Source organism: Eublepharis macularius, chromosome 4 (assembly GCF_028583425.1).
Source record: "Eublepharis macularius isolate TG4126 chromosome 4, MPM_Emac_v1.0, whole genome shotgun sequence".
NCBI lineage: Eukaryota > Metazoa > Chordata > Lepidosauria > Squamata > Eublepharidae > Eublepharis > Eublepharis macularius.
In genome coordinates this window covers 167,215,766-167,241,797 of record NC_072793.1, presented here as the reverse complement: position 1 = coordinate 167,241,797, position 26,032 = coordinate 167,215,766, and the positions used below count along the sequence as shown (strand labels likewise).

The window sequence follows — 26,032 nt, the reverse complement described above, 5'->3', positions numbered from 1 at the left end:
AGGGTTATGAATGCCTCAGGATACCAAAAGGGCTTATATGGCTTTTGAAAAATTCCTGACAAACACCATTCTACCCATTTCTCAGTTAATGCTAACAGCAGACCATGCAGTAAAACTGCTCTGGGACAATCTCCAGGGAGAGGAGGGAAAGTTCACAAGCAAAAATGCTCCCTCATACACAAAAAAGTCTCTGCACACAGAAAGGTAGCATTTCAGGACAAAGGTTAAAGTTTACTCCTTGACATCTAAATTTCTATGTGAAAGGAGATTTTTTAATATATAGTTTAGTACTGAATGATGTAATCCCCACTTGACTGTCTAAAGCAGTACAGCCTAAGAACAGTTTTGCCATGAGATATGCTTTATGCATACTGGTTCTGATCCATTGACAGTTATAAATGAAGGTGTTACCCCCTGCCAAACACTGAGAGAACCTTTCCACTCTCAGAAATTTTCTGATTTTTAATAACACGTGACCATACCCTGTTTCTATTACATTCAGAATTTTTAAAGGGTTATCTCCTATGCAATTTATTGTTCTGTTCATATGTAAAATACATTGTGCTCAGGAAGGCAAACTTGTCTCCACTTGTGAAGCTTGTACAGGGCTCCCCTCTTGTGCAGATTCACTTAGGTTTAAGAAAATCAGATAGCCCACGGTAGCTTTTCCAACAGTGTTGATTTTTATATGGCTTTTCCTGTGTGACGTAAGGCCTGCCCGCTGACTGAATCTTTTACCGCACTCTGCGCACTTGTAAGGCTTCTCGCCTGTGTGGATCCTCACGTGGGTCATGAGGTTCCCCTTTTGACTGAATGTCTTCCCACAGTCTGTGCACTTGTACGGGCTCTCCCCCGAATGGATCCTCTTGTGGGCAATGAGGTTCCACTTACGATTGAAGCTCCTCCCACAGTCCGAGCATTTGTACGGGGTCTCTCCCTTGTGGATTCGCTTATGCCCTGTGAGGTATCGTTTCTGATTGAAGCTCTTCCCGCACTCGGAACACTTGAACCGCCTGTCCCCTGCATGGGTCCTCTCATGTGCAGTGAGGCTGGAACTATGAGGGAAGATTTCCTTGCAGTCCGAGGACCTGAAGTGCTTCTCATCCGTGGGAACTGTTTCATGTTTAAGAAGGCCTGTGCTTGGCCGGAAGCTTCCTTCACTGTTAGCGCTTGTTTTTAGTTCTTTGCCACTGTGATTTTTGGTTTCTTTGTCATGAAAGTCACCTTCCCAAGAGGGAAGAGCTTCGGAAGCCTTATTTTCTGTGTCCTTCACCTGCTTAGTTGCTGCCCCTTGCTGCCCCAAGAGCATTGTTCTTTCCTCACAATGTTGGAAAACTAAGCCTATTCGCATGGATGCATCATGCGGTTCCACTTGATCAGAATCTTTCGGCTGAAAAGAATCTCCCGATGACCCAGTGTCTGTAGAAATAAAAAAAATCAGAACAAGATATAAATCTGTCTTACAAAATTCTCCCAACTGAAAAAATCAGATGGACATTTTTATTTTGCCTTTCCTTCAAGGAGCCCGGTCTGCTATACATATTCCCCCCTCCATTTTTTTATTTTCACAACAACCCTGTGAGGTGGATCAGGTTGAAAGAGAGCTGCTTGCTCAAGGCCATTCAGACTATGGCAAGGATTTAAATCTAGATATATAAAACTCTTGAAGAAAAGCGTCTGAAACAATTTCATCTTGGGTGGTGAGGGAAGGATTCAGCCCTCCCCAGCTTTTAGTGTGAAAGTTGACTTCCACCACCACCGTCTTTGCCCTTTCTCATACAAGTTTAATCATGTCATTCCAGCATTTGTGTATTTTGTTCCCCACCCCCACCTCCTTTGGTGCTTATTTTGAAATGGTAGTTTTGTGATGAAATGTGTGTGTGTGGGGGGGAATCAATAACCTGACTGACCTAGAGGGTTTTCCCTCCATAAGAACACCAAAGGGAATATATTTATTATCTGGATATTTTATATGCCACCTCTCCAGTGACTTGCTTAAGACAGCTAACAACTAAAACGATAAAATAAACCATTAAAACACAGCCATTAAACAGAAGCGCAAGAAACCTAAAACGATATAGATAAAATAACCCTCTGGCTCGAAGCAGACTATAAAACAACTAAAACATTTAACCGAAAAGCCTAGTAATGTTTTGGTCTGGCACTTAGAGGAAGGTACGGTAGGTGTCAGGCAGAAGTCAGAATCATAGCCAATGACAGATTTATCTTTTTATCAGCACTCCAGGCTAGTGGTAAATTTTGTCATTTTCTATCTCTCTAGGGTTTTTTTCTGCCACTTAGAATCTGTCCACACTAGTTTCAAGGCCAAGATTTTGAAGTCAAAGCAGGGATGCAATTCCAAAAAGGCTAAAGGACTAGTAGCTAATGAAGGTGTCAAAAAGAGAGACAGAGGAAGAGAGAGAAAGAGCGAGAGAGTGTGCCATTTCTCGGAGGAAAGGTCTGTCGACTCCTATAAATGGAGATGCCATACACAAGAAAGCCTTACCCAGAGCACGTCCTTCTTTGCCCAACTCCTGCTTGCCTACTCTGCAAAGCTGCTGGTTCCGAGCATCTGACAGAACTTGGCCTCCTTTGGATGAATTCACAGCCACCTCTGTGAAAGGCACAGGCCCCTGAGAGGGTAAATGGGAAAACACACATTTCACAGAATGACCACAATACAGCCATTCACTGTCGCCAGTTTTCACTTCTTTGCATAAGGCAAAAGGGACCCGTGGAACACTGCCACAGGATGTAGTGATGGCCGCATATTTAGATGGCTTTAAAGGAGGCTTACATACATTCATGAAGGGTAGATCCAATACAGGCTGTCAGTTATGATAGATTGTCACATTTCCAGCTGAGGTCTAAATATGATTTGCCAACTTCTGCTAAATGGCAATATTTACTATTGCAACATTTGTTGGTGTCGAAATATGATGCAGCAGCTTTGAGTGCTTCAGAATCTCCCCCACTTTTAGAGATTCTTATTGAATCAGTATAGAAAGCAAAATCTACACTATTTGTATATAAATATTTGAGGTCAGTTAATAAATATGATACACAGAACCTTCAAAATGAATGGAATAACGATCTGGAGTGTCCAGTTTTGCTAAAGCAATGGGATAATAAGGCCTTAAGTCATATACTCGTTGCAACTTACTCAGCAAAAAATTATGTCGAGGGTATATCGGACACCACAGCGTCTTTTTACTAAAAGTTTAAGCTCAGTGTGTAACTGTTGGCAGTATAATTCACAAAATTCATCTCTTAAGCATATGCTTTGGACATGTTTAGTCATTCAGCTCTTTTGGGAGGAAGTTCTTAGTCATATTAATTTTGTATTAGAAACCTCATTTGTTTTTGAGGATGTTAACGTATGTTAAAGCTACTTGCCTGTCTCTTGGAATCTGATTGTCAACAGAAATGGACTCTCGTGCCTTTATAGTTGCTAAAAGACTCGTACTTCAGCATTGGAAAGACAAAAGTCCACTTCCTGTAAATTACTGGATTGAAGACCTTATAAACTTATCAACATTTGAACATATCGCATATAGATGGCAATTGCGTATGGACTTATTTTTTGATATTTGGAAACCTTTTACAGAAGCATCTGTATAGATTTGCCAATAGTGTTTTTGTAGCCAGCACTGTTTTCTTTTTCTTTTTCCTGTTTGCATTTTTGATTTGTTTTGCACTAATAAAAAATAAAAGCTATGATGGCCAGCTGGTAACCCCATGTTCAAAGGCAGTGGACTCATGAATAATAGTTGCTGGGGTTGTGGGAACCATAGGGGCATAGGGAGAGGCATAAAAATGTAACATTTCTGGAAATTTGAAGCCATGTAGAAAGGAACATCCCCCGCCCCCCGATTTTCTTTGGGGGGGGGGTTCTTGGAGGAAAATACCCAATTTTGCAATAAATTAATAAATATTTGCAGTATTTCTTACCAAAACCGTACTACTTTATTCCAATTGTAACATAGTTGTTATATAAAACTATATAATTGGCATATGTACATAATTTAGACATTTAACTGCCTTAATTTCTTATAAGCAAAACGGTAAATATATCCAGTACTTGACAGAGAACTGCAAATTGCTGTACCCTATGCTACCTCAGCACATGTATCTTAATTTTTACTCTCTGAGAGGTTGAAACCTAACAATCACTACAATTTCCAGGTGGTTATGTGGAAATGTCTGAGCACGTCCTCATGAGTCAACAAGTTCTCCCTCACCTGTGACCCCCATCTCTTGCTGTCTCGCCGGCCCATCAGGAAGTCCTCTGCAAGGGCCACAGCCTGGGCACAGTTCTCCGGACTGCTCTCCCGGACCCAGCTCTGCATTTCCAGGGGCAAGATGATCAGAAACTGCTCCAGGATCAGCTGCTCCAGGATCTGCTCTTTGGTGCGCCTCTCCGGCTTCAGCCATTGATGGCAAAGCTCCCGGAGTTTGTCACAAACCTCCCGGGGCCCTTTGGCTTCCTGGTAGCAGAACTGCCGGAACTGCTGGCGCCGCATCTCCAGGCAGACGATATCTTCGTTCAGAATCTCATCCTTCACTTTCGCAAAGGAGTCTAAGCTCCGGTAGACCTTGTGGCCTTCTCTGCCAAGGCCTAGCTGGGTTTGGGTCACCCATCCTCCTCTTGAACTCTGGGGGGCATCAGCAGTTCCTTTGAAGGAGGCCTGGAAATCCTTTGAGTCACTCCCTGAGGCAGGCTGAGGCAGCGGTCCTGAGTCAGGGACCTGCACACTCTTGAGGAATTCCTGCCACTGGTCTTCCCAGTGCTGCTGCAGCCCCTCTTCTGGCTCTCGTTTAACCTGCGGTGAGGGCCCTTTGCTCAGAAAGGTCCCAATGCTTCCAAAATGCACCATCTGCGGGCCTTTTTTCCCCTGTCCATGCATCCCATCCCACAATTTGGAGCCGGCTATGACCTGCTCCTCCATTTCTAGACCTAGTGCTGTTCCCTCCTTCGTGTTGAACCTCTTTGAGGGGAGACGCCAACGTTTTGGGCAGCACCCTTGAACTTTCAGTCAGCGCAAGGGGCTTACATTAGAGGTTGTCTCATCCAATACCAAAAGGTAGGCAATAAGTTCCCAGTTTGCAAGAGGCTGTTCTTCTAATAACAGAGAGAGAGAAATTGAGGAGACAAAATGATTAGAATGTCAGACTATTTATTTTATTGATTGATTGATTGAATTTTTAGCCTACCCTCCCCACGGACGAGCTCAGGGCAGGGTACAATAAAGTACTCAGTAACAATTAAAAACATAAATACAGTTAAAAATCCCAAAACACGCATAGTACAGCATCTCAAAATAGCGGCCCCCTCTAATTTCCCCAATCATAAACACAAGGAGGTGGGTGGAGGCCATAGTTAATAATATTTACTGACTGCTCTTATGTGGGGGGGGGGAGGCGATGATTTCATTGCCCCTCTGGTGGGAGACTGGTAGGGAGGCTCCTAAAACAATCCAAGGCTGGCCTCAACCGAATGCCTGGTGGAATGGCTCTGTCTTACAGGCCCGTCGAAAAGATATAAGGTCTTGGCGGGCCCGGGTGTCCTCTGACCGAGTTCCACCAGGTTGGGGCCAGGACTGAAAATGCTGAGGAGGTCTGAGTTCAAACCCCGACATGGCTATGAAGATCACTGGGTAGCCTGTGCCAGTCACTCTCTTAGTGTGCCTACCTCACAGGGTTATTGTAAGGATAAGATGGAGGAGGAGATAACTATGTATCCCACTTTGAGCTCCTTGGAGGAAAGATGAGGTAAAAATATAATAGAGAAAAATATGGGAAGATATTACATCACTTCCTTCTCTTCCTGAATGAAAAAGGGTATATGAATATAATCTCATTTAAATTAATCCATTGCATTGAGATTAAATTGATATACATTATCTGATAAAACATTTAGGCTTTGGAATGTTGAGAGCACTTTACATTATTTTATTGTAGTCTTCACAACAACCCTATATGGCAGACCAGTATTATTGTCCCCATATTGTATACAGGGAACCAGACTCCTTGTTTATTTTTGTCAAATTGTATGCAAGGTAAGTAATAGCCCCTAGAAACCCCAGTATCTAGCATTTAACCTCCACCTGTACCAATTTACCCAGGGCAGTCCATATTTCTGATAAATCACAATCCCCACTTTTGTCATGTGGGTATTTTTAATGTGAGTTGTGACTTTTGTTGTCGGTCTGGGTTCAGCCCACTCTGCAGAGAACTTAAATCTCAGAGTGGTGAACAGATGCGTCTGTTCCAATAATTCTCTAGTGTCAATTGCATGCACGTGGACAATGATGTGCTTTGCAGGTACACTACCTGTCATTTCCCACCCTGCAGTTGCTAAGGTACATTTGGAACTGGGATACCTGCTGTAAGACAATTAGATTTTTTTCTAGCATCTCTTTCACTAATATCATCATGGCTTTTAAATCAATGTAGGACAGGCCACAAAAGAATAATGGAGCACTGCCCACGGAAGGTAGTCTCAAGCAAACACTTACAGTAGAGCAAGCGTGTGTGTGTGTGTGGGGGGGGGGGGATATAAGGTTGAGAACCTGATTCAGAAATCTGTCCCTATCTTTAAAATGTTTGTGAAACATTGGGAGATATATGGCTCCAGTGAGCTGTTCTTATTCATGTTCTGTGGTGACTGAGCAATTACACTGCATACAAAGTTCGTTCTCATTATTAACTACTGTAAAATGTTCAATAGTAACTCCTGTAAAATGTTTTTTAAAAAGCAATCATGCCTCAAAGACATCAAAGCAGCACTGGCCATTTTTCTTTAAAGTCCCCGTTGCCCAAAACTGTACGCAGCTGAGAAATGGCATGGTACAGTGTCTCAGAGTTTGTGCTGGGAAATTCAAATCCCTGTTAACAATGAATAAATAATGAACAAATGTTACAAGCCTAAAGTACGCATCAGCAAAGGAGGAGGCCTGCAGTACCTCTTTATGAGTTACCGCTCCAGCCTTGCCTTCCTAGTCAGCCTTTCCTGTAGGCAAGTAATGGAGAGCCAAGCTGTAAAATCAGGATGCCTACATTTCCCATCAAAACTTGAGGTAAGCTGACAAGTGTCCAACCTGTGTAAGGTGTCACTTGTAGCTTGGCTCTTAGATTGAGGGTATTTGGTGCATTCCTGCATAAGTCACTCTAGGCATACACCCAGATCAGGAACTCATACAGAATGCCCAGAGAGCCAAGCTCTTCAGAAAAGACCGTCAATCGTTGCTTCTTCACTCTTCTTCACACTTTTTTTCATTAGCCAAAAAAAAAAAAGGATTTACTTGTCAGAAGTTTGAAATAATTGTGTTCAAACGAATCCTTGTTTTTTTTTAAAAATGACAACCCATTGACAGAATCTTTGCAAACTAAAGACTCCTGTTCAAAAATAGTCTCTCCAGCCTTAAACTCCAGGTACTCTTCCATCCCTCAGTATTGTTATTGATAGTCAGAAAGTTCAGTGTACAGTCCAGGCTGCTTCTCTTCCTTGCATTTTGCTGGGGCTTGCTGGGTTTCAAAAGACAATTTATCTGGGGGTGGGGGGCAGACAGCTTCCAAATTTGGGCTCAGGTCTACCCAATCTCTTCATTCTTCCTCTGATGCCCAAGTTTGGATGGTCCACTCGGCTTGCTTTGCACCCCCGCCCCCCAAATAGCAGCTGTGTCTCTGGGCTCCCTTTTCCCCTGGCAATGATTCTCAGCTTCAAATCCCACCCCCCAACACACACTCACCTCTTGCCGCAAGCTTAGCAATGCAAAACACCAAGCATGGCCTAAGGGGTGGGGGGAACGGCCTAGAGCAAACTCAGGCTCCTCCTCCACTAAATGGAGGAAAAGACTATATATTTTTAAAAGCCACTTTCCCACCAGGGCTTCTTTGGGGAGGGGGAAAGAGAGGAAGTGGTTTCATTCCGCCTGACTCTTTCCTTTCTGAAATTTCCAAGCCTTGCTAGGAATAGCTCAACTCGATAGGTTTAACCTGTTCAGTTTACTTTAGCTCTGTTTCCTGATTTTGAGGAGGGGCATTCCTAAATCTCCAAAATAAAGCCAACAAGACCAAAACACAATCCCTCCCCTCAATTAAAATGGAAGCTTTGCTTCTCAGCAATAACTGGAGCATTTCCACAGCACTGAGTAATTTTGTTAACTTTAAATTTGCACAATATTATGTGGCACTTACCAACCCCTGGTCATGACTATTTCAACAACAATTTTTTAAAAAATCTTATTTTTATTGAATACTAAACAGAGCAGAGGATATAAAATCCTGCATTGTGTCCCAGAGTGTGCTGAAGACTTGGGGATTGTGATTCATCTTTTTATTACATCCAGCCATGCCAATGTTGTCTGGATTGGTACACCAGCTGTGGATTATCCATTACCGTGGACAAGATTGTACTCAGAAGAACACCTGAAATTCCCTCAGTGAGTCAGATGACCACAGGTCTATGAAAGTCAATACTGGCCGTTTCCAGACGGCCCCCCGCCTCACGAAACGTCGCGCGTCGTCGCGCGTCGTTGCGCAGAAAACGCGAAATATCGCGTTTTCTCGCGCGAGTTTTGCACGACGTCGCGCAAAACTCGCGCGAGAAAACGCGATATTTCGCGTTTTCTGCGCAACGACGCGCGACGACGCGCGACGTTTCGTGAGGCGGGGGGCCGTCTGGAAACGGCCACTGTCTACTCTGACTAGCAGCAGTTTTCCAGGGTTTCAGTTGGGGCTTGGGTGGGGTGGGGGGGTCTTTCATATCACCTGCTACCTGGTCCTTTTAAAAATTGGAGGTACCAGGGATTGAACCATGACCCTGTGCACTCAAGGCAGATACTCCAGGCCAGTTCTCCTGAACCATACCCCTACTTCTAAGTCTTTACTGTCTACTGTTCTGAGAACTTGTTCTTCGAGGCAAACGACTATCCCTGGTGAACGGAAACAGGCAACAACCACTCTGTTCCTTATAACAAGGATTTATTTTAACATGCAAGGGCTCTGGGAGTCTCCTACCACAGAAGCCCAGAACAAATCACCTTATAACCGTTTATACTTTTTACATCAAAAAAAAAGCGGGAGCAAGGAACCAATATAGGTATTACAGCATAACTATCTCTTTATATTGGAGAATTGACAGTTGTTTCAGTGTTGCCGATACAGCTTTGGTCCTGGAGTACCTGATAATTGGTACCGGGCCTGGTGCCCAGAATGATTTCAGCCCAGAGTGATTTTAGCTCAAGACAACATGCTTTATTGCAAGCCAAAACAGACAGACTCAGACACTGAATGTGAGCCAATATATACACACAAACCCCGCCCTGATAATAACCAGTAACCAATAGGAACATGTACTTTGGAATGCCATTATTTGCATGAACTATATACAATGTATTGGACTAGCAGTCCAACTATTGGTCTTTATTAGAGAGGACCAATTGGTTGCTGCCCACAGAATGTAACCAATGAGATTTCAGTTATTAGGAAACTCGACATCATAACCTGAAGCTCAACACAGTGCATAACATTCAATACATTAGAGGACTTGCTAAGCCCTATTTTAACCCAATACATAACACCTGACCTGCTTGCTTCGAGCGGGTGGCTCCACTCCTGACCTCTGTCTGGACCTTAGTCAGATTTCCCAGGACACTACTAGCTTGCTTACAAGTGCAAAGTTGTCCGGGGGCATGGGCTCTGAGGGGCCGAGTCACACCATACAAAGTCCCTTTGGCCCCCACGAGGGCTGCATATCAGACGTGTGATGGGAGTTCTGAGACCCATGGGGACTTTGTATCGTATCAGTGAGTCCCAAAAGACCACCTGTTCCCTTGCTTGCCCATGATCTTCACTGAAGAAGAACCCAAGTTCAGGTGCCCACACAATAACATGGCTACCCTTAAGAGTGAGTGGTTCCAGATTACAGACTTCCTTTCCCTCACCCATTTGTTGGGCCCTTATCTAGTTGTTATCTATCACCTTTGTATCTTTGGGACACCATGGTTCTCCCTGCATCCATTTTATCCACGCCACACCCTGTGAGATAGCGTCAACAGGCCCAAGGTCCCTGGCAAGTTTCATGGCAGAACAGGATTACTCTAGTCCAACTCTAACCCTCTAAACCAGGAAAAGGCAAACATACTGATCAGTGGCCAAGGTCATTTTACTCCACTTGCAGTGCTAGGTATCAGTGTGTGCCCCTGAGATGTCAGTTGCACTGCTGGGTTAGCTTGCTCCCAGTATGCTTAGCAGCCAGATACAGTCCTCATCCCACCCACCCCGCCCCTTTATTTACCAGCACATCAACTTCTTTGTGCTATATATTGTGGGGGGTTTGATGTGCAGGCCAAAACTGTTGCCTATCTTTGTCTAACCCGCAACCCTATACTGGCATGTAAAAAAATGGCTCTTTTGCAAGGCATGTATGTACATCATTCTGTGATCTGAGTCCGCTGCCATTTTCTTGTTGAATGCCCTTTTCTATGACAGTTTTGTCACATTTAAATGGATACAGGAAGGCAAGGTCCTTTGAAGAGGGGGAAGTGTAAAAGCCAGTATTTTGATTTATTTTTTTTAAAAAAATGAAAAGGCCTTCAAACCCATGGGTCAGGACCGTCAGGTGATCTATGAGTCTCTCTAGAACTATTTTTTGTTGCATTTCAGGGCACATACATGCCTTTCTTTGCATCCATGCTGAGAGAAACAGCACCCCTTGGCTCATGCCTCCTGGCCCTCAGCTTGTCTTTCCTGTCTCTAGCTCTGCCATACTATAGCCCACAGTCTCTGTCTTGACTAGAGAGATAAAAATTCTGGCTCCCCCTCTGTCACATGACTGTATGCTTATAGATCAGTGGCTACGGAGACTGCCAAAGTTGAAGGCCGCTGTTTTAGCGCATTATTTATTTACTTAATTTCAACTCCACCTTTCTCAATGGGAAACCAAAGCGACTTACATCATTTTCCTCTTTTCCATTTTATCCTCCTAACAATCCTGTGAGGTAGGTTAGGCTGACACTGTGTTGACTGCTCAAGATCACCAAGCAAGCCTCCATGGCAGTGCGGGGATTTGAACCAAGGTCTCCCAGATCCTCATTAGACCTCTGTTCCAATAAACCTGCTTACTCCAAGGCAGTCCCATTGCCTACTTAGTAACTTAAGCATCCAGTTTCTGAATGACATCAGAATGTGCCTCCTTGAATCAGGGTTTTTATATTGAAGAGATGGGGGAATTGGAGCCTGTTTTGTTTACATCAGGGAGTGATATATTCAAGGTTCATTTTAAGGATGCTATTTTACTATTACAGTTTTTAAAAATTTGAAACAGTACTGTAACAAATAAATACCTTAAAGATTAAAGATTAATACATTTTTATTCTAGCATAAGGGTTTGTGGATTAGATCTCATGCTATCAAATGCATAAGGATATTGTTTTACACTCTCATGGTATGTTGAATTATCGTAATAATTTTTTTACTAATTTAATATCTTAACTGGGTTTTAATTACTGAATTTTTTTCAGTAGTACCTGTAAGACTAACAAAATGTGTGATAGGGTATGAGCTTTTGTGAGTCACAGCTCACTTCTTCAGAAAGCTCATACCTTACAACAAATTTTGTTAGTCTTTTAGGGGCTTCTGGACTCTTGCTGTTTTCTGTTGCTACAGACAGAATAACATGGCTACCCATCTTGATTTTTTTTTTAATTTGGAGGCTGAAAATGTGCCATGTGTATATATTTGCACATGCACAGATACCACAAAACACTGGGGGGTTGGGTGCCATTCAGGGTATCATAGTGCCCAAATCGTGCATGAAAACTGTGAGGAGGATCCAGTGGAAATGCGGGCAAGAAGGGTGGGAAGCAAAGGAGGAGCCAGAGGCAAGGGGTAAAATGGGATTTCCCTTCGAAGATTCCTTGCAAGTCCCCTGTGTGTATGTACATATCTGTAAAAGCCACATACTCTGGGCTAAATTACAAGAGACGAATTACATGAGGATCCTCACATGAAGGGAGCTGCAATGTTAGCTGGGAAGCTGAGTTTTAAAAGAGATCAGAAAGCTCTGTCAATTTTCCCTCTCTACAGAGCTGGCAAAGATGCCTCCTCAGAGGATTTATTTCCTCTTAGCCTCCTAGAAGGGGAAGTGAAACTGACAGAGTTTTGGGGTGGCAAAGAGGAAATTAGCAAACCCTCTGAGGAGGGATCTTTCCTGGCTCTACAGAGAGGGGAAATTGACAAAGCCTTCTGTTGTCTTTTAAAACTCAGCTTCCCAGCAAACATTGCAGCTCCCTTCATGTGCAGTCCTCGTGCAATTCGTCTCTTGTAGCTTAGCCCTCTGTCTTTGAAGGGTGCCCAATCTCTGTTCTTGCAGGACCACTGGTGGTTTTGACCTCTTCAACATAACTTTCAGTGGCTCACCCTTCTGAAAATTATTCAGCCTATCTGAAAAACAAACTGCTTTCACACTGAAGGCCCATCTAGTTGAGCCTCCTGTTCCCAATAATGGCCAGCCAAATGTTTTCTGGAAACCCAAGAGAAAGGCATGAAGACAACAAAACAATTGGTATTCAGAGGTAGGCCATGGTGGTTTCATTTAGTTATCATGGCTAACAGCTGTCAATAGACAAAGTATCCATGATTCTTTTTTCCTAAACACAGTGCAGAGGTGTCCAATGTGGTGCCCCTAGGCACCTACTGACATCCTCCTTAGCCTCTACCAAGTGTTTTTAAAAGTGGATTGGGCCAGGTGGGGCTTTTGCCCAAGAATACTTCTGATTAGCCATTGGAGATTTGATTTACGGTGCGGATTTTTAAAAATGTTGCTTCGGCAGCAGCTGCCACAACAGGATTTGAGTCCTGTGGCACCTTAGAGACAAAAAAGATTTTCAGAGTATAAGATTTTGAGTCAGAGCTCCCATCTTCAGACATGAGTAAGAATGGAGAACGCTGAGCCTTCCATTCCTACTTGTGTCTGAAGAAGGGAGCTAAAAAGCTCACACTCTGAAAATCTTGTTAGTCTCTAAGGTGTCACTGGACTCAAATCCTGCTGTTCTACTGCAGATCAATATTAGCTGGCACTTCAATACAAGGATCTTCACTGTGTGACTGAAGGCAAGCTGCAGCAGCCATTTTGTGGCTGGCTCTGGCTCCTGAGGCAGCCATATTTTGGCAGCCACAAAACGCCTGTGCCCAGAATTCCAAAGGTGCCCATGGGTTCAAAAACATTGGGGACCCTTGCCCTAGTGAATACCATAGACTAATTTCATCCGTTCTGATTCAATAGTCAAATTTTATTGGGTGACCCTCTCCTGCCCTCCCCCAACTTCTAGTAATATGGGAGAAGAAATAACCTTTTCAGCTCCGTTTTCTCCAGACCAACCATAATTCTTTTACATAACTCTATCTCTCTGCTCACCTTTTTTCTAAACCAGAAATCCCGAATCACTTCAGATTTCCCACAAAGCCATGGTTTAATAACTGACAACGGAACAGCTAATATATATCACGCCATTGGCTTAAGTTCTCTTTGAAAGCAGAGTATGTTTTACACACACACACACACACAGATTTTATATGAAATATTTATTTAAAAGGGAAACTCAGTCGAATGAAGAAATCACAGTATTTCCCTTAATACTCAAGAATATCGCCTCCCTGTTTGCTACAGAATTGTAAAATTAAGATGCAAAACAGATAAATTACCTTAAATTTGGTATGGCAAAGAGGTAATTTGTCACACAAACACATACATACTTCAATATACCTAATTACTATGAAGCTGTATTTTACAAATCTCATTAAAAGGGGGAGGGAGGACTTTGATTAAAAATAATATGGTGGTGGAAAGTGCCGCCAAGTCAGAGCTGACTTATGGTGACCCCTGCTGGGGTTTTCAAGACAACAGATGATCGGAGGTGATTTGCCATGGCCTGCCTCAGCATAGCAACCCTGGTCTTCCTTGGAAGTCTCCCATCCAATTACTAACCAAGGCCAAATCAGCTTTGCTTCCAAGATCTGATGAGATCGAGCCCAGAATTTAGTACACGTGAGTTCCTGTCCATCTATGGACCTGTTAGACAACCAAAGTTTTGGGGGCCCAATTCTCTCACCTTTTCTTGACTGACTGTTATCACCCACCAAGCCAGGGCAGATTGGGCTATTAGGAAAAGCTGGGGCCTCTTGGCCTAGACCCAACCAGCAACAACACGCCAAAGCTCACCTATTGCTATCTTTTGTACTTCTTCCAGCCAGGTCCAAACCAAGTGCCCTCTGCAAGGTTGCCAGGCCTGCATTAAACAGTTCTTTTGATTCCCATGTGAGTTTTCTCATGCGAACTCAGGCCTGACTTCTGACTGAATCTCTTCCCACAATGAGTGCACTTGTAGGGTTTCTCGCCTGTGTGGATCCGCATGTGGGTCACGAGGTTCCCTTTCTGATTGAAGCTCTTCCCACATTCCGAGCAAATGTACGGGTTCTCACCCGTGTGGATGCGCTCATGGATGACGAGCTTGGACCCCTTTGGGAAGCTTTTCCCACAGTGGACACATGTGTATGGGTTCTCTCCCCTGTGCATCCTCTCGTGGATTGTCAGGTAACATTTCCGGTTGAAGCTTCTCCCACAATCTGTGCATCTGTATGGTCTCTCACCTGTATGGGTCTTGACATGTTCCCGGAAGATGGAACCTTGGTCAAAGTTTTTGCCACAATAACAGCATCGGTACAGGGCCTCACCAGCATGGGTTCTCAGATGTTCCTTAAAGCTGGAGCCACGGCTAAAGCTTTTGCCACAGTGGGCACATTTGTGCAAATTGTTATCTCCTGGATGGGTTCTCTCATGCATAATGTGGTTCTGTGTATGATCAAAGCTGTTCCCGCAATATGATATATGTGGTTTCTCTCCAGCATGAACATTCTCATGTTTTGTAAGGTCTGAGCTCTGTCCAAAATTTCTTCCATTGTCAGAAGATGCATTTTTGACCTCAGAGTAGGAGACCATTTGCTGTACTTTGTCTTCTTTTCCACCTTTTGTACAGAAAATTGAATCATCCGCATTCTTCTCACATTGGTTTCCCTGCGCACGCACAGTCATTCCTTTCTTACTATTTTGGCCATTTTCATCTCTTCCCAAAGATGCCATATGTAGTTCTGCTTGTTCAAGATCTTCCCGATGCAGACAAACCTTCTCATTCTCCCACTCCAGCCCATTACCTGCAAGAAATTAAACACATGTTATTTGTTTAATATATTTATAACCTGCCTCCCTCCCAAAAGTCTATGATGACAAATAAAAAATAGGATAATTCAAATAAAATACAATATAAAATAAGAACAGCGGGTGTATATTTGGGGATAAAAGGACAAACAGTGTATGAAGAAAAATTGTAGAGAAGGGCAACCAAAATGTTTGGGGAGTTAGGGAAGTTTTTTCTATGAGTAAAAACGAAAATGGTTTGGGGCTCTTCAGTTTAGAAAAATGTGATCGGGAGGAGGAAGCATGATGGAGGTTTATAAAGTTACATAAGGGAGGGATAAAATGAGCAGAGAGGATTTTCCCCCTTTCTCTCAAAGTAATAGAATTCAAGGATACTTTGTGAAATTGACAGAAGACTCAAGACAGACAAAAGATGGGAGGAAACTGAAATGTCAACTGGCTGCTGCAAGACCTTATGGCTGAGTCTATACACTTCCTTTCTCCCAAAGTAGTTTACATCGTTATCCTCTCCTCCATTTTATCTTCACAACATCCCTGTGAGGAAGGTAGGGCTGACAGATTGTGACTGGCCCACGATCTCCAAGCAAGCTTTCAAGACAGAGGGAATTCAAACCTAGGTCTGCCAGATCCTAATCCTACACTCTAGCCACCACACACACTGAGCCAGGCCCAAAGTGTCTGCCACCAGAGACAAGAGGAAGGGGGATAAGGCACAGACAGGCATAGAAGAAGCCCAAGAGGAGAGATTACAGAAGAATTCCATTGAGGAATAAACATGCAAACACGCCCACAAGAGTAGCGAGGGCGGAAAGGGGAGGAAAACACACGAAGGGAAGAAGGCCAAGGAAGGATAACACATATACACAGAGGACTACGAAAGGGGGAAAGGGAGGATAAAACACACACAATTGTTCTGCACAATGCTCTCACTCACTTTCCTGATGATGTGGTGGGCTCCTAGGGAAAGACCTGAAGGTGCCATGGTGCCCACAGGAGCCAGGTTAGGAACCGTGCTGTAAGGCATCTTACAGTGTAAACAAGAGCAACGTTAGCTTCACCAATTAGGTTCCACTAGGGACACTAGGAAAGCGGAAATGAGCCTGCCTCTCAGATGTCCCAGAATCACAGGTGTCTTACCCTGCAAGGTCACCCCTTCATTGTACTCCTGCTTGGCTTCCCTGTGGGTCCAAGCGTCCAGCAGCAGAACCTGGCCTGCTTCGGAAGATTCTGCTGCGGCCTCCACAAATGGCACTGGAACCTAGAAGAGCAGGAAGGAGAAAAAACATTCAGAGAGAAGGCAATGCTGCCGCCGAGGGCCTGGTTTTGCACTAATGTGCCTGACTTTTTCAGCTGACCCCCTGCACACATATACTCTAAGTCCAATGGGACAGAAACAAAGGGTGGGTTATTGTTTTCAACCAGATTCGGGCCTCAGAAAGAGAATTAGCATGGTCCAAAAGATAAGAGATCCAGGAGTCGTGCTGTGAAAGGGCCATGGGGAAGTCACTAATGTGTGGTTCACGTGCAAGAGAACGGGGAGGGGCATGGCTCAGTACCAGAGCAAGAGCTTTGTCTGCAGAAGGCATTGGGTCCAATTCCAAGCATCGCCAGCTGAAAAGATCGGGCAGTAGCTGATGTGAAAATCCTCTGCCTGAGAACCGCTGCCAGTCAGAGGCAGAGGGGATGAACCCTGATTTTGAAGGACCAACCGTTCAATTCAGCGAAAGGCAGCATCGTGTGTTCACATGTGTAAATGTGGGGGCAAAACTGGACCGCATCACTTCAGACTCCAAGTGGGAGAATCACCACCTATTTTTACAAAAGAGGGCAGTAGACATACGATTGCATAATCTGCAATAATGACACTCAGCTTGGGGGGCCACATGTGGCTTTTCTGAGCACCGATCTCCAATGCAGCTCTCACCCCATGTTTCAGGAAGGCGGGCAAGGCCTTTGCCCAGTGGGGCTTCTGTTAGCATTCGATTCCCACCTTGAAACAGCCACTGCCAGAGGAACGGTTAACCTGCAAGCCTCCCTGAGGCACAGGCCTCGTGCCAGGGATGGATGTAAACGTGGCTCTTTTGGTTTATGGTATCTGCAAATGTGGCTCTCTCAGAGCTGCAGTGGGTACCGCCAAACTATGGTGTGGATCAGTTTATGGAACACAAGATTTTCTCCAGGATAGTGATTCTGACACCAAGTGCATTTTTGTTGGTGTGCTTATCAGAAACAGGCTCCCACTATACTTCTACACCGGCTGCATTTTCTGATGGACATTGTTTTGCAGTCCGTCCATGGACATGTATTATAGGTACATTTTAACAAAAGCATAAACCACCAGCATTACTGAGAAAGCAGGAAGTTCAGAGGTTTCTGGAAAAGGGCGCGTAAAGAGCTCTTCCTAATACTTCCCACAACTTCAAAATCTATGTTGTGGAGAAGTTGAAAAAGACGTGATAATATCCCAGGCACTTCTGTCATTAAATCAGAAAGCGGATGACTGGTGCTTAAGGGGGGAAAGTAAAAAATAGAGATGTGTGAATAATCAGTTACTGCAGAGTACTAAATATTAGGAAATACAGAAAACACCCTAAAGTTAACATTACATTACTAAGTTTGATCATGGACCTGACAAATAGAAATGACAGAATCCTGACTGGGCTGATTGCTGTGACTCAGTTATACCAAGGCTGCAATCCAATGAAATACTTACCTGGGAGTAAGCCAGCCACTGAATAAAATGGGACTTACTTCCGAGTAAACATGCAAAGGATTGAACTTTAAGTTGCCTTCTTTGAGTGTCTACTGACAAGAAAATGTCATAGGATAGAGGAGAAAGTCCTTCTTCACCAAAACGGGGGAGAGGGATGTTACACCGTCAGAGGAACATGTTACTCATCCGACAAAGATGGTTGCAAAAGGGGGTAGCCATGTTAGTCTGTCATAGCAAAATAAAAAAACCAAAGTCCAGTGGCACCTTAAAGACTCTCAATATTTATTTCAATATGAGTTTCTGTGAGTCACAGCCCACTTCCTTCCCCAACACAGGTAATTCGGGAGCTATTGGAACAGAGAATGTGGACAAAGTCACAGGATACTGGCCAATACGATTCTGTGTAATTCAGGGAGGGGAAAGATATTAAAGCGGCTATTACATAACCAGTCATCGTGGTCTTCTGCAAGTTATTGTCTTCTGTGAAGGATGCCCCTGATTTTTGACACTGATTGCATTTTGACACCTATGAACAAAGAAGACATGTCATGTCAAACAGTGGTTTGTGCGGACACCATTTTGACAGTATTTTTGCAATGATACAATACTCAATGGTAAAAAGCACGGTGCAGTGACATACCCATGCTTCTATATCCCGTGTCATTCCAGGCCAGTAATATCGCTGCTTTATTGCCATTCTGGTTTTGACGATGCCTCTGTGACCCCCATGGCTGCTACCATGAAAGTCAGTGAAGATTTGTCGGGCATCGTGCAAAGTTTGGACAACTAACAGCTTGCCATAAAATAGTTCTCCTCCTATGGGGAATGAAGAGCACAGAAAAGTTAATCGGAAGGCATTGATGGTTGCAGAGCTTCCCCTTCCCAGCAGCAGTTTTTTCCTTTCTGACTGGACTGTGGGACCTGTGTGGGTTTATAGTTATGTGGGTTGCACAGGTGCAACAGAAGAAGGGGCAGTTGTCATAGTCACCTGTCTTGTCTCTTCCATCAGTGGAGCTCTGCGGGAAGAAGAGGAAGAAGGGACCAGTTTTGCTTGCTTCCACCACCCCAATGTGCATACAGGTCCTACGACTCTGAAAGAGTTTATTCCCGAAACCAGAAATGGCTTTGGGGGAGGAAAGTGGAGAAGACAAGGAAGCGGAGAAGATCCAGAATCCTTGCAGTGGACCCAGCCTGGTGACAACTGTTCATTTATCACTCAAGAACTATGGCTGTGAAGTACTGAAATGTTTGCTTCTGTGATCTGTGAAACATCAGAACCACAAGTGACAAAAGGCACAGATTGGACACTTGTCAGCTTCCCTCAAGTTTTGACGGGAAATGTAGGCATCCTGGTCTCACAGCTTCGCTCTCTGACTGCTGTCCAATGGACTTTTCAACTGTCACTTGTCCAACATTCCGCCAAGCTGCCTACATTTCCCATCAAAACTTGAGGGAAGCAGACAAGTGTCCAATCTGTGCCTTTTGTCACTTGTGGTTCTGCTCTCAGTCGTCAATCTCATGAGTTACATTTGTTTCCTTGAAACTTTTAGACCAGGGACCCCCAAACCTTATCAGCCTATGGGCATCTTTAGAATTCTGACATATGGTAGTGCGTGAAACCACAAAATGGCTGCTGTGGGAAGTGGACCCACAGAAACAGCAGGGCCGGGGGAAATCAGCAGTGGGAGGCAATCGGTATAGATTGCCTCCCCCCTTCCATCCATAGAAATCCTCAGCTGGATCCAAACCATACAGTTACATAGGCACTCTCTTATATTTCCATGTGCATTGTAACAGTAATTATTGTGTTTTGTAGGTACAGTGAGCCACAGAGAGGCAAATACATGCTTTAGAGTAAAATCCTATGCACCGTTACTGCAGTTAAAACAGATCGATTTCTATGGTCCATAAACTCAATTAACCCTGCCTGAGATTGTACTGTTCTTCTAGTATATCTTATGGCACATTGAAGATAAAGCACAAAACCTTTAACAACCCAGGGGTTAGAATGTTAGGATCTGGGAGGCTCACGTCAGAATATTCACTCTGCAATGGAAACTAGCTGCTGAACTTGTTACAAAGACAACATGGAGGGAGAATGAAGCTGAAAACCACGTTGGGCCCCCATTGAGGAGATAAGTGGGATATAAATATCTCAATTAACAAATAAATAAGCAATAACTTGCTTTTTTAATTCAGTAGAAGAATATGATTGCCCAGATGATACAGAACCACTAGCATGGCTTTACCTGATAGCAAACATACCTTTAAAGGCATATTTCTGTGCCAAACGTCTAAGGGTCTGCCGCTTGTTTTTACTCATATCCTTTGGATACACTTTGGATTTCTTAAATGCCAAAATTTGTGCAATTTTATGTTCAAATGGTGCTGCGGAACATGGATGATTCGAAGCTGTGTGTAAAGATACAAAAAGTAAGTTTGAACATGTAAGGGAGGATGTCTGTGGTTTTAAAAAAAACTGGACTTGTGGTACAAATATTGTGAAATGTTTGGCTTGAGATTAGCATGACCATTTCTTAAATATTCTTTTTACATTCTTTCGGAGGATCACGAAGAGGCCAAAAAAAGGTGGCTCGTGTGTCCCCCACCCTGAATCATCCTTCTGTGAAGAGCAAACAGGTAACCAGGGCCGATTCCAGATGACTAACCTTAAGGCGCTTCATGCCGTCCTCTTCCGGATCGCGACGGGGAAAATGCGAAACATCGTGTTTCCTCGCGCGAGTTTTGCACGACGACGCGCAAAACTCGCGCGAGGAAACGCGATGTTTCGCATTTTCCCCGTCGCGATCCGTTAGAGGACGGCATGAAGCGCCTTAAGGTTAGTCATCTGGAATCGGCCCTGGAATGGAAATTTGTTTTCGCTGACATATTCAGGAGGCAGAACTACATATTACTTTAAAAAGTTGATGTTGTTTTCCAAACAACAATAATAACAAAATGTTAAGTTCCCCTTGAAACCTTCTGAAAGAAAGGGGCTATCCGTAGTATAAATTATATAATTCACTTGTGTACTTCTACAAGAATGAAAAAACAAATAAACCCTGAATTGTTCAAAGATATTCTTAAAGGTAAAGGACAGCATTTTACAGGGGGGATAGTGGTTACAGTGGTTTTTACAGAGCACTGGGGTTAGAATGTTGGACTAAGAACTTGAAGATGCACAATACATAGCCTACACAGAGAAACTCCCTTCCAGGTCCATTGAAGTCAATGGTCTTAGAAGGGCGTAACTCTGTTTAGGATTGCGCTATCTACTTCCTGCTCTGCCATGGAAGCTCACGGGGTGATTTTGAGCCCATCACTCTCTCTTGCAGCCTAACCTTCATCACAATGTTAATCTCCCGTCCCAGAAAATGCAAAACGCAGGACGTGAGCAAGTGTGGTAGTGGATAATTTCCGGTACAGCATTTTAAAACACTATTTTAAAACTCCACTGCTTCTACAGAAGCTGTTCCTAAGAATAAAATTATGCTGTTTAAGAACAGTGGGTGAAATCGTGGGATACTGAAAGCCAGTCTTTGTTATGAGAATGTTAACATTGGACAAAACTCCAGGGCTAAGACTAAATCCCATTCTCTCAGTTTCAGGCCCATTCAACATTCAACATGGAAATGATACTTAAAGATTGCATTCCCAGCAATCTTTTGTACTGAACTCACCAGCAACATTTCCATCCAAAGGGGCGTTGTCAGCCACGGCTGTCTTCACGACGAATGAATGAATAACAGTTATATGAAGTACAAGAGAAAATACACCCCGGGATCAGAATTGTGGAAGAAGATAAGTGCTTTATTATACACCCTTTCAAATTATGCAGTGCCAACACTGTTTGTAACAACCGGCTAGTGACAGAGATTCAACAATGTCTCTTAAAGAATTTTTCATATGCACAAGCTAAATGTTGCACCTGTCCAGGAGATGTTGTATAAATTAGTTTCTGGGAAATCTGAACAGGAGATAGAGGAGCCAATTCCTAATGCAACAAAAAAAAAATGGCCATCAGAAAATGCAACCGGCGTAGAAAGATGGCAGGAGCCTGTTTCTGATGGGCAGCCCATCAGAAATGACCTTGCCATCAGAAAAAGTTTCCAGAAGATCTTGTGCTTCTGTATTCCAGAGGCAGAAACTATACAGTGTGTCATGGAAAGAAGAGATTCCCACAAATACTTTCTGTCTTGAATGTTTTGTGCATATCCTGTTTTCAGGAAAGTAAGGAGTAGGCAGCTGTGGCCATTCTTCCTGTGCACATAGGCAAAGATAAGACCAAGGGACCACTTGGTAAAAGGTTGGGGATGGTGGTGGAATCACTGTCACAGATAGGGTCGTCAACTCTGGTTTGGGAAATTCATAAAGATTTGGGAGTTGACACTGGGTAGGGTGAGGTTTGGGGAAGGGAGAGGCCTCAATGGGGTATAAATGCCATACAGTCCATCCTCCAGAGCTGCCATTTTCTCCAGGGAACTGACCTCTGTAGTCTGGAGATCAGTTATAATTCAGAGACATCAGGTTGGCAACCCTAGTCCAAAGGCATTCTACATGTACTCAGATGTACTGTTACCTCAGGCCCATACCTGAGGGGATGAAATCACTATTTTTGATACTGTGGCTGATTATGTTAAAAAAGGAGCCATGCCCTGAAACATTCATTTCTCCCCCCCCCACCTCAATTTTGTTTTTAAGTCTAGTCAGATGATATTAATGTCACAGCCAATAAACAACCCATACTTACATTCAGAGTAGGCCAACACTCTAACCACTACCTGGTACTCGCTTCCTAACACTGAGTGAAATCCTTGGTCTAGTCTAGGTCAGTCTTGACCAGTCTGGGTAGATCTCCAGGGCTTCAGACAGAGAACTAGTTACCTGAGATCCCTCACCTAGAAATGCCGGGGACTGAATCTCAGAGCGGAAGTACAAGTGACAAAAGGCACAGGTTGGACACTTGTCAGCTTCCCTCAAGTTTTGATGGGAAATGTAGGCAGCTTGGCGGAATGTTGGACAAGTAACAGTTGAAAAGTGCATTGGTCAGCAGTCAGAGAGCCAAGCTGCAAGACTAGGATGCCTACATTTCCCATCAAAACTTGAGGGAAGCTGACAAGTGTCCAACCTGTGCCTTTTGTCACTTGTAGTTCCACTCTGAGACCTCCTGCATGCAACATAGGGGGTTCTACCACTGAAATTAAACTTCCTTATGCCTGTTGCGTAGAGATAGCATCAGTTCATGCACAGATGTCCTCACCTGTCCCACACAGGACAGCAACAATCCTCAGACTTGCCCCAGAACCAGTATGAGACTTAGGGTTGCCAGATCCAGATCGGAAAATTCCTGGAGATTTGGGGGGTGAAACTTGGAGAGGGCAGGGTTTGGGGAGGGGAACGACCTCAGCAGGGTAGAATATTGTAGTATCCACCTCCAAAGCAGCAATTTTCTCCAGGGCTGGAGATCAGTTGTGATTCTGGGAGATCTCCAGCCACCACCTGGAGACTAGCAACCCTATCTAGTTACCATTGTTTGTCAAGCCTGAACTTTTGAGATGTTGGTTACCCCATCTGGATTCTCACTCTGCAAGAATCAAAGCCATCTTTTAAAAAATTACAATAATCTAAATTCACCTCACCTCAGTCACATATTGTGGAGTCTTCAGCCCTTCAAACACATCAGCAGCCAACCCTCGCTCCTTTTGCTCCTGTTTCTCCACCTCTTCCTGCTGCTTCGACAGGAAATCCTCTGCCAGGGCCACTGCTTGCATGCAGGATTCAGGGCCATGTTCCCGGACCCAGCTTTGCATTTCCTGGGGCAGGATTGTCAGAAATTGCTCTAGGATCAGCAGCTCCAAGATCTCCTCCTTTGAATGTCTTTCTGTTTTCAGCCATTGACAGCAAAGTTGCTGGAGTCTGCCATAAACTGCTCTCGGCCCCTCCATTTCTTGGTAGCAGAATTGCCTGAAATGCTGGCGCTGCCTCTCCCTCACATTGGCCTCTCTTTGCAAGATGGCCATCTTCACCTTCCCATAATCCTCTCTGTCTTGAGAACTGAGACTACTGAAGGCCTGCTTGGCTTCTCCACTGAGGGCTGGCAAGAGGAAGGTCACCCACTTGTCACGAGGCCACCGGCACGCTGATGCAACTTGCTCGAAGGAGGCCAGAAAAACCTTCGCATCCTCCCACAGTGGGGGTTCTTCAGACAGCGGTGTGTTCCCCCATTCTGAGCCAGGGGCCTGCAGTGTCCTCAGGAACTCCTGCCACTGGGCCTCCCAACGTTGTTGCAATCCCTCCCCTGGGTCACATTTTACTTGCTGGGGGGTTCCTGGTGTCTGTAACTGTCCAATGCTTCTTACATGGACAACTTGTGGGGCTTTTGCTGTTCCTCCAATTCCTAGCCACAGTTTAGAGGTCGCTGTGACTTGCTCCTCCATTTCCAAGCTTTGGGAACTGCTGCTCCCTTTTCGTTCAATTGAAGTTTTCCTCCCCTCACTGACTAGAAGGGTGTGAGAGCTTCTTGTCCCTCTCCAGTCTAAAAGGCCTTTGGAAACAGCAGGAAATTCTTCAAATCAGCTGGCAGGTGGCGATGCTTCAAACCACTGCTAGGGACAAACATTGAAAGTGTCAGAATTCCTGTTTTGTGGCAATTAGAAGTGTGAGCTGAGCACTATGTGGTTCTGGGTTCAAATTTCTCTTCAGACACAATCAATCCATTGTCCAAAGCCAAAAGGGGCATAAGACATTTACTGTGAAACCAATCAGAACTTTTCATTTGGCTGGAGGACAGGGAGGGGGGACACATATTTCGACCTTGGTGTTAAGGTCTCTGTCAGCATCTACTTAGGACGCTTAGCTGACTTCGGTGGGCACAGAGTGCAACTAACTAGCGTTAGATACAACCCTCAGCATGCTGGGATGAAAAAGCCAAAATGGAAGCTACTCAACTGAAAATGTAACTTTTCTTTGATCAAACATTTCTCAGAGGCCAAACGGAAAACTCAAGTCCCTTCAAAGGCTGAGAATGAAGGGAAAACATAGTCTGTCCATATATTAAACAGGCTGGTGAATAATTTCAGCTGAGAAACAAAGTAGCAATTTCATATAAACCAACTTGTGGTAATATTAACTAGGGAAATTTCCCAGATTCCCTCTCTTCCAGTTGAAATGTGTTAGCCTTAGACTAGTCACAGGCTCTGCCAATATCTGGAATAGCAGGAGTAGCCTACTCGGAAGGATTGTTGTAAGGGTCACTGAGGCTGGATTTGAAAACATGCCTCTGAAGCTGACAGTTGGCTGAGGGTGAGGTCATTTTCTTGCATGTTTTAGAAACGGTTGATGCTATGAATTTAATTGCTAAGAATTTGACTGTAATGCTCAATTCTTATTTATAAAACTGGAAACCACCTTGCTAGGGTTACCAACCTCCAGGTCGGGCCTGGAGTTCTCCCAGAATTACAAGTGACATCCAAACTACAGAGATCAGTTCCCCTGGAGAAAACAACTGATTTGGAGGGTGGACACTATCACATTATACTCCACTGAGGTCACTCTCCTCTCCAAACTCCACCCTCTCTAGGCTCCACTCCCAAATCCCAAGCAGTTTCCTAATCCAGAGCTGACAACCCTACACTTTGCATATATTTGCATAGAGAGGTAGGTTACAAATATTTTGAATAAATAAATTAATGTACAGAAGTGGATCCAAAGGCAATTAAACTGGGGAAGCGAGTTCAGTGGCACCTTAGAGACATAACAAAATTTGTTCCAACATTTTCCATGAGTCAACATTTAATATAAAGAACTCCATCAGACCAATTTACATACACAACAGAAGGGTGGCCTCAGGGGTGGTTTCAAAGAGGTGGGTTTAAAACAAGATCCAGTGAAAGGAATAGCTAACCAATGGCCACTGATAAGAGCTGCTAGATTGACAAAGTGAGATTAACACAAGATCTAGTGGAGGATGAAATACTGCAAACTGATACAATAGTCACATTCATTTTCATTCCTAATGAGTGGGATATGCAAGATATTAGCATCCATAGCAAGTGAGGGGACCCAGATCCTGGCTAAGACTGTGGAGTAAGCAGTCTGAATTT

At 44.1% G+C, this 26,032-nt stretch overlaps 2 protein-coding genes across 3 annotated transcripts; both read right to left on the bottom strand.

The window, feature by feature from the left end:
• Window positions 1-466: 466 nt before the first annotated feature.
• Window positions 467-14,274, bottom strand: LOC129327432 (zinc finger and SCAN domain-containing protein 31-like). 2 transcript variants are annotated; one of them, XM_054976078.1, is made up of 4 exons: window positions 14,225-14,274; window positions 4,242-5,122; window positions 2,507-2,633; window positions 467-1,419 (listed from the first exon to the last, which is right to left on the bottom strand). In XM_054976078.1, the coding sequence occupies exons 2-4, from the start codon at window positions 4,947-4,949 to the stop codon at window positions 566-568; spliced, it is 1,689 nt and encodes a 562-aa protein (XP_054832053.1). In that variant the 5' UTR covers window positions 4,950-5,122; window positions 14,225-14,274; the 3' UTR covers window positions 467-565. The 2 variants fall into 2 exon arrangements, with proteins under 2 accessions (XP_054832053.1, XP_054832052.1); XM_054976077.1 differs by lacking the exon at window positions 14,225-14,274 and adding an exon at window positions 7,752-7,839.
• Window positions 13,659-24,482, bottom strand: LOC129327778 (zinc finger protein with KRAB and SCAN domains 4-like). Its single transcript, XM_054976533.1, has 5 exons — window positions 23,570-24,482; window positions 21,611-21,653; window positions 18,571-18,746; window positions 16,355-16,475; window positions 13,659-15,213 (listed from the first exon to the last, which is right to left on the bottom strand). The coding sequence occupies exons 1-5, from the start codon at window positions 24,365-24,367 to the stop codon at window positions 14,297-14,299; spliced, it is 2,055 nt and encodes a 684-aa protein (XP_054832508.1). The 5' UTR covers window positions 24,368-24,482; the 3' UTR covers window positions 13,659-14,296.
• Between the last annotated feature and the right edge of the window lie 1,550 nt (window positions 24,483-26,032).

Bases quoted from the DNA above. Each gene is read 5' to 3' on its own strand.
- LOC129327778 (XM_054976533.1), bottom strand. From the start codon at position 24,367: ATGGAGGAGCAAGTCACAGCGACCTCTAAACTGTGGCTAGGAATTGGA. The intron at 21,654-23,569 runs GTGAGGTGAATT...TTCGTCGTGAAG, and splicing joins CTCCACAATATGTGACTGAG to ACAGCCGTGGCTGACAACGC. The intron at 15,214-16,354 runs GTAAGACACCTG...AATTTCTTGCAG, and splicing joins TGAAGGGGTGACCTTGCAGG to GTAATGGGCTGGAGTGGGAG.
- LOC129327432 (XM_054976078.1), bottom strand. From the start codon at position 4,949: ATGGAGGAGCAGGTCATAGCCGGCTCCAAATTGTGGGATGGGATGCAT. The intron at 2,634-4,241 runs GTGAGGGAGAAC...TTACCCTCTCAG, and splicing joins GCAAGAGATGGGGGTCACAG to GGGCCTGTGCCTTTCACAGA. The intron at 1,420-2,506 runs GTAAGGCTTTCT...TTATTTCTACAG, and splicing joins CAAAGAAGGACGTGCTCTGG to ACACTGGGTCATCGGGAGAT.